We start from the raw sequence: 13,333 nt of genomic DNA on the forward strand, positions 1-13,333 counted from the left end.
AATACATATGAGAGACACGTCAGGGAGAGAAATTTTGTGTATTAAAACTTAATTTTTTACTAGGAAATAAAAAAACATAATATCATCCAGCCATTATATTCAGTTTATACGTTACTTTAAGGCAAATACTTTTCATAAAATCCAATTTTTAATCGTAATCTACCACAGAAAATACAACTTGATATAAATTAAAAACAATAAATTCTCCATTTCTCGGCATGGCGGTTATTTGACAGTAAATCGACTAAACATACTATAAACTTGCACTTGCAGCAGTCGGTATTTAATTTTAATATTATATAAACAGCGTTATCCAACTTATTAGTCGTGTTGTTGAAACAACCCTACAAAGCGGAGGCACAGTAAACACACACTTCTAAAAGCTTGTATAAATTAATAAAGTAATTTTTTTATTCACATTATTTAAACTTGTATACAGCTAATTTCTTACTACTGCATTAACTCTACCTTTAGTTTAGTTTATTAATAGATATAATAAATAAGAATAACAATACTTTTATTATACAGAAATCTATAAGCATACCTATAAGAAACAGGACTTGTTTTAGACCCACGTAAAATTGAATCGATGTACTGCAGTTTCATAAATTCATGAATAACAACCCAAATGCATGTTTGACAGTTTGATGTGCTCTAGATTAGTCAAAACTATTAATTAATACAAGGTGTCACAGAACTCATGAGCAAGGAAGAGTGCCGACAGCAATACAGATGGTAAATTTTAAAACAAAAATTAATTAAGTTTAATAGTATTCTAACAAGGATAAAAAATTAACAATCAATCCCGGAAGCTTATTGTGGAGGTGGAGTAAAATATCCTAGGCAACGAGAGTCTAATGTTCCTGTGACCAATATGAGTGATAGTATGTGTCCATAGTTACCGATTTTCAAATACTATTCTACTTCGGGATTGGCTACCGTTTTTCCGTCTTAACTCGATTATTTTTTGAGCAAAAAAAAATTGTGTCTCCATAAGCCTTTTTTCTCTGGGTCATGAGTTCTGGGACACCTATTATGTATTATGAGTATTAGTGCGATCGAAAATAAAAATCTGATTTTATAAAAAATAAATTATTACTGATCAGTTAAATCAGTTAAAAAGAGGTACCTAATATTAAATACTCAAATCTTAAAGTTTAACAAAATTACTGAAAAAGTTTCAATCACTTGAAAATTGGTCTAGTACATCTTCACATTACAGAAAGCATAATAATGTAGGTAATTACTAAGTCGAAAATAAAATTATTCAATGTAGTACCTAGTATAAATCTATTTCAAGACATTTCCCTTTAAAGCTATTATTAAGTTATTCTTTTCACTCTCGTTATCAATCTTGCCTGCCTACAAAGGGCTACATTTTACAAAACAAATCTTAGCGACAAATGCTGAATCCAAACATATCCTCTTCGCTGTTTATTCATTTACTGTAAAGGTAGAAATGTCGAGAATCCGTAACACAAAAAACTTTTTATAAATGTCAGAGCTTGTTATAAAGCAGCTTTTTTATTATCTCCATACAGCAACGGATTTGTTGTCTAAATGTCAACACAAAGCAAAACTTCGACATTTAAACCTTCTGTCGCACAATATTCTTCCGTTTGCAAAGTCTAATATTTAGAATTGTACAAAAACACCTCCATCCTATTTCATAACCTCCAACAATAAAACCTCACTTCAAAGAAAAAAAATGCTTGCAAACATGAATCCTTTTTCCATGCCCTAAGGGTCTTCCACTACAGACAGTCGGTTTTCTCCACAACAATCTCACGTTTTTCGCTCGATGGATCATCGGAATAAAACACTCAGTGGAAACAATGTCAGAGCGGCAATAAAATTAGACATTCTAATGGTAAACATGAAATTAGCCGCGTTGAGACTGTTAAATGGCAACTCCTCATGAGCGACGGCTGTTAAAATTAATTACAAGAGAAAAGGAAGCTTTAAACTTTCACGAGCCGAGATAACAAAAGTTCGTCTTATTCGTTTCAATAGTTTATTGTAGTTGAAAAGATGAGAATGAAAATTGAAGAGGTTGCTTAACCAGAACAGAGAGCGGTCTTTACAAAGCTCCAAAAAGTAAAAGACGAAAACGGTAGGGACAATAATTCCAACTAAAAGCACTCGTGCTATTAATCAGGTAACTAACTATCAACTTTCGGACTAAGCTCTCCATTTTCACTCAATTACGACTTGTGTGTTCTATACTTAACAGTTAGTTACTGAAATCGCCCATTCATGCTGAAATTAATAAGGAGTTGAGAAAAGCAAAGACTTCAAGGGCCGCTATTGTCAGACTTCCAGGCAGATTAGGTAATTCATTTTAGAACTGAAGAACTAAGTTTAGACGTAGGTAATTGATATCGTTGGTTATGCAAATAGCGCTGAAAAAACAAGCAACGATATTCCATTTCAAACTATGTAAACTTATTATCAAATAGTACAAGTAGAGCAAATTTCCATTTGCTGATTGATGCTCGCTCTTTGCAATATTTAAACGCATGGAATTGATTTTCTGTCTAGTTTTTGCGTGAAATTACACGAGGAATCTTAAACAGTAGCAAAAATATAACAAAAACACATTTTGGTGATCGTCATGTAATTGTCATTTCCACCTCAGCTGGTCATGATCCATGTAAATATTTGTTTCAACTGGTAAACTTGTTATCATCCACAACTCGACTACACTAAATTTATTATAGAAAGCATGGTTTACTGAGGAATTTACAATCCCATTAGCAACAAGGGTTCATTAATTTAGACTTTAATCACCAATTTATTATAGTTTGAAATGTTTGAGTTTCCTTTATTGGAGTAGTCATTTGTGAATGTCGCATTCAAAAACGTTTCTCTCGAAAAGAAGACTAAATGTTCCAAAACTACGAAACTGGGTGAGATTGAAAAGAAGTACCGCCTAATTTACCTATTTTTAGTCGGATTTTACTAGAAACCCAGGAACATTTAAAAAAAGCAAACTTTATCACAACAAAGATTATACACAAAAGTATTATGATCAACTATTACAAAATTAAATCAAATTTATTAGTTTCTCAGCTCTGTTTCAAAAAAGATAAGTAAAATCACTGTATATTCTAAAAACATTTTTACTAAACGACATTTTTGTTTTTATAAAAATTTCCTAAAATAAAACCAGCTAGGAAAACTGCAACAGAGCCTTGGGATTGCCTGTAGCAAGCAAAGCCAGCAAGTTTTCAACATCAAACTTGAACAATATCAGTATTATCACTATATAGAGCGCAAGCGAAAAACACTGAAAGAAGGAACTGGGTTAATCATAAAATTGCCTGGACAAAAAGCAAGTTGATATAAATAAATTGTTGGTAACAAGTTTTTGTTGATATACTAGTTCTCCATCAAGTTTGAGGTTAATTAAACAACAATAGAATTTGATTTAATCGTATATTAAAACACGTTTCAATAAATCGGATCTAAATAAATAAATACGAAATTAATACAATAAACATTTCCGCTTAAATCAACGAAAACTGATTTATTTGTATTAACGTAGTGCAAATAATATATCTCCAATATTCCAAAATGGGCTTGTTTACCGTGGCGGATGAAATTTATAACCGATTTTATATTGGAGCATTTTCTATAAACGAATTACGTTGCCATACTTGTTAATATGTCGTTTTACTTGACTGTTTTAAATGAGTAATGTAGCCTGTAATTTGCTTAGTAATCGTAACTTTTGTTGCGTTTGATATCGTTGGTTATAAACGCAAATTGGGTACTTTATGAACCATAACCATGCCAACCACATGGCAATAGTTATTTACAGTACAAGCGCCGAAAAGACCTCATAGCGAAACGAGCGGTAATGATCGCTATGAGCTTTTCATAAGAGTACTGTACTTACATAATTTTTATCCTGCTTTTTTATAAGAATGATTATCTTTTTAAAACGTATAAAAATTTCTTTTCGTATCTGTTCTCACTGTTATTAGAAGAAAATTCTATCATATTGGATTGATTGGCAGACATGGGTATGCACGAGGTACCAAACCTATGACAAGTCTAGTTGGTTAACTTTATCTTTTATACGTAACCACACGTATACCATAAATAACTAGTATTGCATACATATGAATATTTATTGATGTTACTCGGGTAAGCCTATTTTTATAAATCAAAAATGCTACTTTAGTTCTAGTCGTAAATACTTTAGTTTTAAAGAACTCAAGTTCCAAACGGTGGATGCGCCGGGCAACGGGCTATATTTAGATTTTAATGCTTAGAATAGATTTCCAAACGATTTAACCAGTCCTCTCAACTTGTATTTCAAAGTGCAACTGCGACTTGCAAATTTTTAAAGGTTGCAATGCTGCAAAAGTTAAAACGCAAATTGCAAAATTGCTAAACACGATCAGTATTATAAAGAGAAATTTCCTAATTTTATTTTGGTCCTACTGCGAAAACAAAGAGTGCGGATTTTTTTTAAACATGTTTTTGGTTTTCTGGGAGACCACCTAATTTATAGCGTATAGAAGCCGTAACTTATGAAATATGTTGGGAGAGATAGTCTATTTTTGATGGAAATTGTATTGTCTCGTTAAAGTGTAACCACTTCGTAATAACTTAAATCTTGTCCCTAATATATTCCGGCGTTGTTAGCTAATAAAAATGACAACAATGCTTATGTTAACACCTTCGCTCTTATAATAAGCCGCCAACAATTTCACCCGCCAGCACCACCCCCAAACGTAAGCTAATGGAAATGAATGTTTTAAAAGAGACCTGTTGAGTCAGTTCGTTGTAACTTTCCCCACTCGCGTAAAATTTCTAAAGCATCGATCTTGGAAAAGACTCAATTGTGTTAAATCCGTGTAGAAACATAAGTCCTCATCTTATTGACGTACCAAGTCGGCTATAAAAGTGCATCTGAAGGGTTTCATATTGCGTTATGCCGCTTCGTATTGTACGGTAGGCTAGAGGACCAAGTATTGATTTTTACGTGGATGGAGTTCTAAAGGTAAAGTTGGGTGATAAAATATTAACTTCTGGAGGATGTTATGAGTGTCTAACCGCTGGACCCATAAATTTTTATCGTTGAATTTCCGCTTTCGTTAATGGAGGTGGTATGAACAAAACGAAAGGTTGAAGAGTTCTCTTGATGGTTGTTTTTTTGTGTTTTTAATTTGATGAAAAATGAGATTCGACAGTGGTGACGCTGCACCGACGGTCTTAATGACGACTAAAACGAGAGAGAAAATGGTTGGTTTGCGAGTTCTGTATTAATTTTACTTAATTACAGTTTGGTTTAATCCTCTAGGCTACAAAGACATGAATTATTGGATTAAAAGGAGGGAAATTATAGCGAATGCTTCAAAGGATACATTCTGTTTGTATCTTAAAGTGCGATAAGGTTCCACAATGGGCCGTGAAAAGATTCCTTGCCGCCATTCTGAATCCCTATAGTTACGCACATTCCAGTTTCTTGTGAGGTAATTTCAACTATTTTTTGTCATTCTTCTACTTTTTTTTTGAATATTAGAATAGAGACTCTATGTCTACGTTCAATAATATTCTGCCAATAAAAGCTCCTTCAAGCAACAGAACTAATTTCCAATTCCCCCAAATTCGTTCAAGATTTAATTAAAAAAGGGCGAACATGGAACCGATTCTTACAGATACCAACAAATACAGAATGCTTCAAAACTCGCAAAAAGTCCACTTAACCACATATTGCCTTACATTATGTGAGTAAATTTACCAAAAAAATTCTAAACACTTCATTTTGACTTAGAGCAATTTGAAGTTCACCAGTCTCAAACTTTTTATCTAAATAAATTAAAAAAATATACAGGTGTCCCAGAACTTGTGACCCAGAGAAAAAAGACTCATAGAGGCAACAATTCTGAATCAAAATTTCAAAACAAAAATTTTTTACCTCAAAAAGAGTTAAGACGAAAAAACTTAAACGAAGCTGCACAGAATTTGAAAATCGGTAACTACGGTCACATACTATCATTCATTGGTCCGATAAACATTACACTCTCGTTGCCTAGGATATTTTACTCTATCTCTAGAATAAGCTTCTGTGATTGGTTGTTAATTTTTTATTCTTTCACGAATACCATTAAATTTAATCAATTTTTGTTTTGAAATTTACCATTTGTATTGCTGTCGGCGCCCTCCCTTGCTTTATGGGTCATAAGTTCTGGGACACTCTGTATATTTGGTACTAAATTACCTAAAGTGTGTTTTTCGTGCAAAGAATTTTTTGTAAGCGTCAAATTTCAAATACGGCTTTGTGATTAAGCGTTCAGATGATTCAGCTGAGTAACACAATGCTAATTATTTTTCTGCGAAATGTTAAGCAAAAACTGTTACATTTATCAAATAGTCACCAAATTAAATACAGGTTGTCCCAGAACTCGCGCTTCGGAAAGAAAGGGCTTATAGAGGCAACAATTCAGAACCAAAATTTAAAAACTAAAATTTTTTAGCTCAAAAAATAATCGAGATAAGACAAAAAAACGGTAACCAACCCCGAAGCTCAACGGAATTTGAAAATCGGTAACTGTGGATACACTATCAGCCATTGATCAGATAATTTTTTTTTTGTTTTTGTTTTGGGGCGCGTGTTCTGGGCACCTGTAACATATAGAAGCAATAAACTTGTTTTTGTTATTTTTAAACACAAATTAGCAGGTATTTCATTTATAACGTTATGTTTTTCATCACTATATTTTGCGATTACTAAAAAACTTGTAAGCTGTTTATCTATTACAGGTAACTTTTTCCTTTCAAACACTCTCGATTTTTAAAATAGCTTCGTTGTAAATCGGTAAATTTTCTGAAAGAAAAATGACGTATAAAAATAAATATTTACATAAATATGAATTAACACTTAAAGCGTTTGCGAGTTGTTAACTTCAAATTACTCTAATTTCTCTAATAAGTATTTCTTCGCATATTTTCTCTCAAAATGCAAGACAGAATTTCTCTCTGGTCAACGGGGTTTCGCGAGTTCACAGATCCTCTGTATTTCTAATTATCAAAACTGAAACAACCCTTGCCAGAGAGATACAAAAAGGGACGAATGTGGATTGTGGACCATTGTCCTCCAAACACAATATAGTCCTTGGCTGTTGCCGCCATTGTTAATTAAATTTAAAAAGAAACGTCGCATTAATCTTTCATGACGTTGTCAGAAAAGTTTTAGCGGGTTTTATTGTAAATTCTAGTTGGTACGGTGACGAGCTCATTAAATCGATATTGCAGCTGGAAGATACAATTAGTTTACCCCACAATATGGTTACTGCACTGTACAAAAAGTACAAAAAAAGAAACATAAAAAAAACAGTTTTCTCTCATTTACTGCCATAAAATACTTAACATTTTTCGGAAAAACTTGGTTATTGTACGATTTTACGAAACTGCCAAATTCGGTCTATTTCTCAAAGGTCTCTTTTTACTATGAAATCGTTTTTATTACCCACGTGTACAACTAAACTCCATATTCGTAAAAAAGCTACAACTTTATTGCCTCGGGTCATTTCTGCAAAAATTTCCTAGGCAATAAAAATTTCAAAATCTCGGCGCATCCACCAAAATTAAAATACTGTTGCTGGCCCACTTTGGTTAAAGTATTCATTTTCAATTCAGTTTGGTTCAACGTGACACAAGTTTCTGAAATTCCTGTCCACGCCCTTTCCTTAAACTTCAACAGGTTACATTCCTGTTACTACAAAGTACGTAAGTTTCCTACATATTTCCACAGACTTTTGTGTACACGAGCCAAGTCGCCAGGAAGTCAATTTCCTTTCAAAAACCCTCCCTTATGGATCGATGGCGACAAACCCTGTCATCTTGGGCTTGTTATTGTTCAGTATTAAGCATTCCAACTTATCAAAACCTCGCTTCAGTCTACAATCCGACACAAAAGGATTAAAGTTACCAACGCCACCGATTTCAGCGTCTTCACTTAATTGCTCTGTAATTCGCGTTGTTAAATCACTGACTATTAAACATTTATTTCGGATGGTAGATGAATTTTGTAATTGGAAGTGGATTTCAGTTAGATTTATGGTAATGGCGACGCGATACTCAAAAAAGGGACCGTTTAGAATTAATAGTTCAGAAAGTTACGCTCCGGAGAATTTGGTCGTCTGTTTTCGATATTATAAAGGGTGTTATCGAAGAGGCAAATTTCGTCGTGAGAGTAAAATACGAACCAATTTAGACTAAAACGCCAAACCGCTAGAAGTTGCCTGATTTATTGTAGAGATGGGGTCTTCTGGGTGTAGTCGAGTCCATCGATTTTGTTTAATTTTGTTATTTTTAGAATGGCGGGCTGACGGCAAAATTGATGCGAATCCGGCTTTCTCAAGTTTTCAAAGAAAGTTCTTTGCAGGTGCACACCGTGCTTTTAGTGACAATTGTGTACCAGTAGCATGCAGCTATAGATTTGATGGAACGCAATCAGGTTATTATTAAATTAAGTAATTACCTGCATACATTTTTCTAATGTTTGAAGGTCCATTTACGCTTTTTTGAATGCTCAAGTCATTTGCGCAAACTGCAAATTGCAAACCAGTTTGAGCAAATCGTTACACGTTATACGTGTAAATGCCGCTTTAATTGGCTTTTTTAGATATTTTTATCCGAAGTTAAATACACGTTAAGGTGTAATTAAAATTTACTTTTTAATTCGGAATTTTGTATTTTGTAATTTGTTTACACACATGACATAAGCGTGTAAACGGTCTTCGAATATTCAGTTCATTTGTGCAAATTCGGTTGCGCAAAGCAGTTTGTGCAAATGGCTTGAGCGTGTAGAAAGAGCTTAACTTACATTTTCCAGGCACCTTTCTTCTGAAAAATTCATGCCGGAAGTCCCGTTCTTCCTAATTGCCGCTACCATTATCCAGGAACGCCCATTAATGTAATGTGAACTTTTAAACTCCTAAACCGGCGTAATTATATGGAGGATATAACTGTTTTTAAGATAAAAAGTTATTCGGTCATCGCTTGAACAATTCAGAAGCAATTACTTTTTTATTTTTGAATCTACCAAATTATGTAGCAGCGTCGAAAAAGCGCCAATAGAAATTTCAATTTCCTTCTGCAACATTAAACAATGTTATTCGACGTTCGTAAAAGACAACAGACCGTGAAAAATACGCATTTGAGTTTGACCGGGTGGACAAAAATAAGGAAATGAAAATCTTCGATCAAACGTATTGATCTTTCAAAAAGATATTATAACGCTTTTGTTTTTTCTGATAACATCTGCGTTGATGTAACAATGTCCTGATTTACATAAAAGTGGAGGAAAATGGTAAGAAATAACAATTATGTTTATAGAGGCACGTGTAAATGTGAATTCATTTGGCTTTTATTGTAGTATGGTGGTCTAGCACCATCAGTAGCTCGTATCAGCAGTTTTGCTTTTCCAGTAATGTTTATTTATAAAATTGAATTAAACAGGTGGCATCGTTTTCATTCATTGCAATCGGCGGAAAATTTGCATAGTAGATAAGTGGGCTATTTGGTTGGCTAGACACTGTCAATATTTAAGCGGTGTTATCTAATTTTTAATGAATTGTTATCAGAATGGCATCATTCCAAATTTTCTGGGTTTTCTTTTGTCTCATCTGAACAGATAAAAATTACAATATCTTCGAACAATGAGACGTTACTACGTTAATAAAAATTCTTGACCTGAAACATTAAGACCTTCCGCTGCAATTAGTTTCAATTTTCCGTTCTGACCTTATCTCAGCAAGTCGCAAATTATCATTAATTCCCTTCCAAACAACATCTTTAATCGTTCCCTGGAAAACAGAACTTTTCATTCCAAACGAAAAACTAGAACTCTTCGCGGCGATCTTTCAAGCTTTGCATTCAAACAAACTCGAAAGCTAATTAAACAACAATAGCGAAACTTAACTTTACTTCAAATAATCAGTCATATTGCGCTGAGACGCATCCTACAAATTGCTTTCTTGAATTTTCCTACTTTTCTCTTTCTTTTTGGAGGAGAGTTTGAGTGCAAATTCTTGTTGGAGATGTGCGGTAACTCTTATTTGTGCGAAACAAGCATCCGCAAACGGGAGTAATCGCTTTTTCAACGGATCATAGTAAATTGACGGAGGACGATTTAAAAATTTAGAGGATCTGCAAACGCTATTGATTCGACAAAATACGTCACGGATGATTCCGTGGGCCGTAAAATAAAAGAGAACATTATTTTATACTAGCGTCTTTAATTTAGTGGGTTTACGTTACGGAAAACTGGAGCAATAGCTTTTGCGCACAAAACAGGATTAGTTATTATAAGAAAGGAAGCGTCATTTTGTATTGCATTATGCAGAAGAAGTGACCATAAATCAATTTCGACTGAGACAAAACGTCACACTAAGTACACTCATTCTAACAAACTTTTTTTTACATTTTTGTAAGAACAACAACGCGTGGCAGTTTGATATTAATATTCCTAATCACCAATTTATCATTTTTTGCCCGGAAATTAATTTCCCCCAAACAATCAATAAAAGTATACTTCGCAGAACACCCCGCGTGTTATAAACGACACCAGTCGTCATCATATTAATTTCCGTCACAATCCAATTGCACAAATCTCGTTATCAAAAGTAGATCATCTCACCTGGCAATTCTAAGAAGTTAGAGGTGCGTCTCTGTCGTCCTCGTGCAGTGTTTTGAAAGTTCAGAGGTCCTATATCTTCGTTAGAAACGTTAGACATGTTTGAAGCAATTGAATCGCGAGATCCCCGTCGCGACGCTAAGTACGCCAAACCGCCTTTCACTGATCCTCTTCTTCGGGGAGAACTGGGGCGGCTTAAGGATGTCATGGTGGTGTTGGCGGCTTCGTCGGTCATGTCGGTTAAGTCAGAGGTGGACTTGCGGCATCTTTGGCTGGGGCGCTCGGATTCTCTTTCCGAATCGTTAATAGATCTGCTGGAAGCATATCTGAAAAAAAAAAACAAAATCGGTAAAAATATCGCTAATTCAGTTTTTTTGTAAGGTGAAAATCGATGCAAATGTAGTAAATTCCAATAAAATACAATAAAGTGTTTCATCTGGGACGATTTAACTTTTTTTTGATTTTGACATTTACTAAATACTCAATTAAAACATAATAAATATAAAAAAAAACAGTATTAAAAATCATGTACAGTACTCTCACGAAAAGCTCATAGCGAAAGCTCGCTCAAATCTCTCGTTTCGGTGTGATATCTTTTTGGCGCTTATAGTGTAAATAACTATTAACAATTACAAATTATGTCAGATGTTTATAAAAATGTATCAGACATTGGGAAAAGATAAGAGATTTAAAAACGTTTAGGCGAAAATGTGATAATTTGTATTCATAATGGCTGGCAAACAAATTCTTATAACTTTTGTTGTGTTTTAGGAGTTCTTAAGTTTTGAATGGCTAATATTAAAATTTTGTTTACAACGTAATACGTAAACGTCTTAGAGAATGCTTCATATAATTAGTTACGTACCTACTCATTGTTTCCAGTGACGCGTCCCTACATCAAAGCCTTTGTTGTAGAACTAATCTGTCTCTGACTACCAGGCTGACAATCTTCTTGTATTAAATGCAACTCTCTTTATCGTATTAAACATTGTCTTTAGCGAATCAAACACATTTTGCGGTATATAAGTATTAAAGTCTGTCAGCCGTGATTTTTTCATTTCTATAAAAGCATCGCACGACTGTTACTAAATTTTCTCTATTTTCTCTTCCCATTTCAAAAGCGGAATCTTGTATAGGCTACATATAGCTAGATTGAACCGAAAGATTACATTTTACTTTATGAATACAATATAACCCACCTCTCATCGTATCCAGGATTAGTCCGTATGTTGCATTTGGGTTTCTTCGACTTTTCTTTGAAAGATGAGTGCCGTGACGAATAGCGATAACTGGAGGAAGTCTGCGTGTCACTCTTGGTTGACTCTGAATCCAAGGAACAAATCTTGTACTCTATATCCTGGTACTGTCCTGTGGGATGTGTCGTAGTGCTGTGATACTCCAAACTAGATTTAGAGTTGCTGGAATCGCTCTTTGATGCTTGATATTGCTGTCGGTGTAGCACTTTACTTAGTTTTGATTTGGGAGGGCTTTGCAGATTAAAGTTGTATTGTTCACTTGAAGACGGTTCTTTCTGGACTTCCTCATAATTGAACGAGCGGGGAGATCTCGGAGATTTTGGGGGTAAATTAGGAGACTTTGGACAAGAACTTTGGTTGAAATCAAAGACACGCTCAGTTTGAGACGGACTACTCAACTGAACTTTGGGGGAATTAATACTTCTTTCAAGAAGCGGACTTCGTGGGTAACTGGGGGAGCGTTGTTCAGGATATATGGGAGATTTAGGGTAGTGATGCGGACTTCTAGGTGCTGATCCCGGTGTAGGGGAGGAGTAGGAAGATTTCGGCAACACTGCCGACTTCCTGGAGGATCTAGCAGAGCTGCTTCTGGAGAAGGTCCCGTTCACTTTCATTTTTATAAAAGCGCGATATGTTTCATTCTATTTGGCCATCTAAAATCGATAAAATTACGATTTTCCATTCATGGTACACCAAAAAGCTGCTTACCGAATTTTCCACAGTTGTGCGTTCGATGGTCGCCGGTACACTAATGTTCCTCGTTTTCCGTTCAGCGTCTAACTTCCAGAACGAAGAACTCTGAGACAAGCGCAATCCTCCCAATCAATAATCCAAAAGAAGACAGAGATAACACACACAGTCTTTTCCGACCTCATACTTCACAAACCCGGGAAATTGCATTTTCCACAAGCGAAAACTGGAAATGTACAATGAGATGTGTTTGGAGGGAACATTGTGCGCGGATATTGAATGAAACAGATGTCAGACGACTTTTTATTAAAATCTTTCGGGACAAAGCTCGGACTTTTACATGGGGTGTCACTATTCAATTTCCAAGGAAAAGTTTCGACGGTTTGTCAGGAAAACGAACGTGAGCGACTTTAAACGGAAAGTACAATTTTCCACAGCTCGACGATGAAATGGGAAATCGCAAGCATGCGCTTTGTATTTTCGCAACAGGTAGCATTGGGAAAATACTCGAGAGGGAACAGGTGGGATGCTCCCTTCATCCGTGCTAATTTCTTTTCTTGTCCATAGAAAAAATCTGCACAAATTGAACGAACAAAATCAGCTGCAAGACAGAGGGTGGAGGAATTACTTCAACTTCTAAATGGATTACAAAAAACATTCCGACTGTCCTTAATAGAAGTCGTAGAGCCCTGAGTTTTTGTTCAAAGTACCATTTTTTGCTTCCTGCTTGCTT

General features: G+C 34.9%; 1 protein-coding gene across 3 annotated transcripts in view; it reads right to left on the reverse strand.

The window, feature by feature from the left end:
* The window catches only part of LOC148181025 (uncharacterized), a 62,158-nt gene extending 49,493 nt beyond the window's left edge, over positions 1–12,665 (reverse strand). For all 3 annotated transcript variants that reach the window (XR_015771682.1, XM_088049782.1, XM_088049781.1), the window contains exons 1-3: positions 12,619–12,665; positions 11,854–12,563; positions 10,658–10,980 (exon numbers count right to left, since the gene is read on the reverse strand). Coding sequence is in view for 2 of the 3 variants with exons in the window: in XM_088049782.1 (XP_087905908.1) it covers positions 10,658–10,980; positions 11,854–12,524 (994 nt within the window). In the remaining variant the exon portion in view is untranslated. The remainder of the gene's footprint in view (positions 1–10,657; positions 10,981–11,853; positions 12,564–12,618) is intronic.
* Positions 12,666–13,333: the final 668 nt, after the last annotated feature.

Source organism: Gnatocerus cornutus, chromosome 1 (genome assembly GCF_029298725.1).
Source record: "Gnatocerus cornutus isolate USDA-ARS CGAHR chromosome 1, icGnaCorn1.1, whole genome shotgun sequence".
In the NCBI taxonomy this organism is placed as follows: domain Eukaryota; kingdom Metazoa; phylum Arthropoda; class Insecta; order Coleoptera; family Tenebrionidae; genus Gnatocerus; species Gnatocerus cornutus.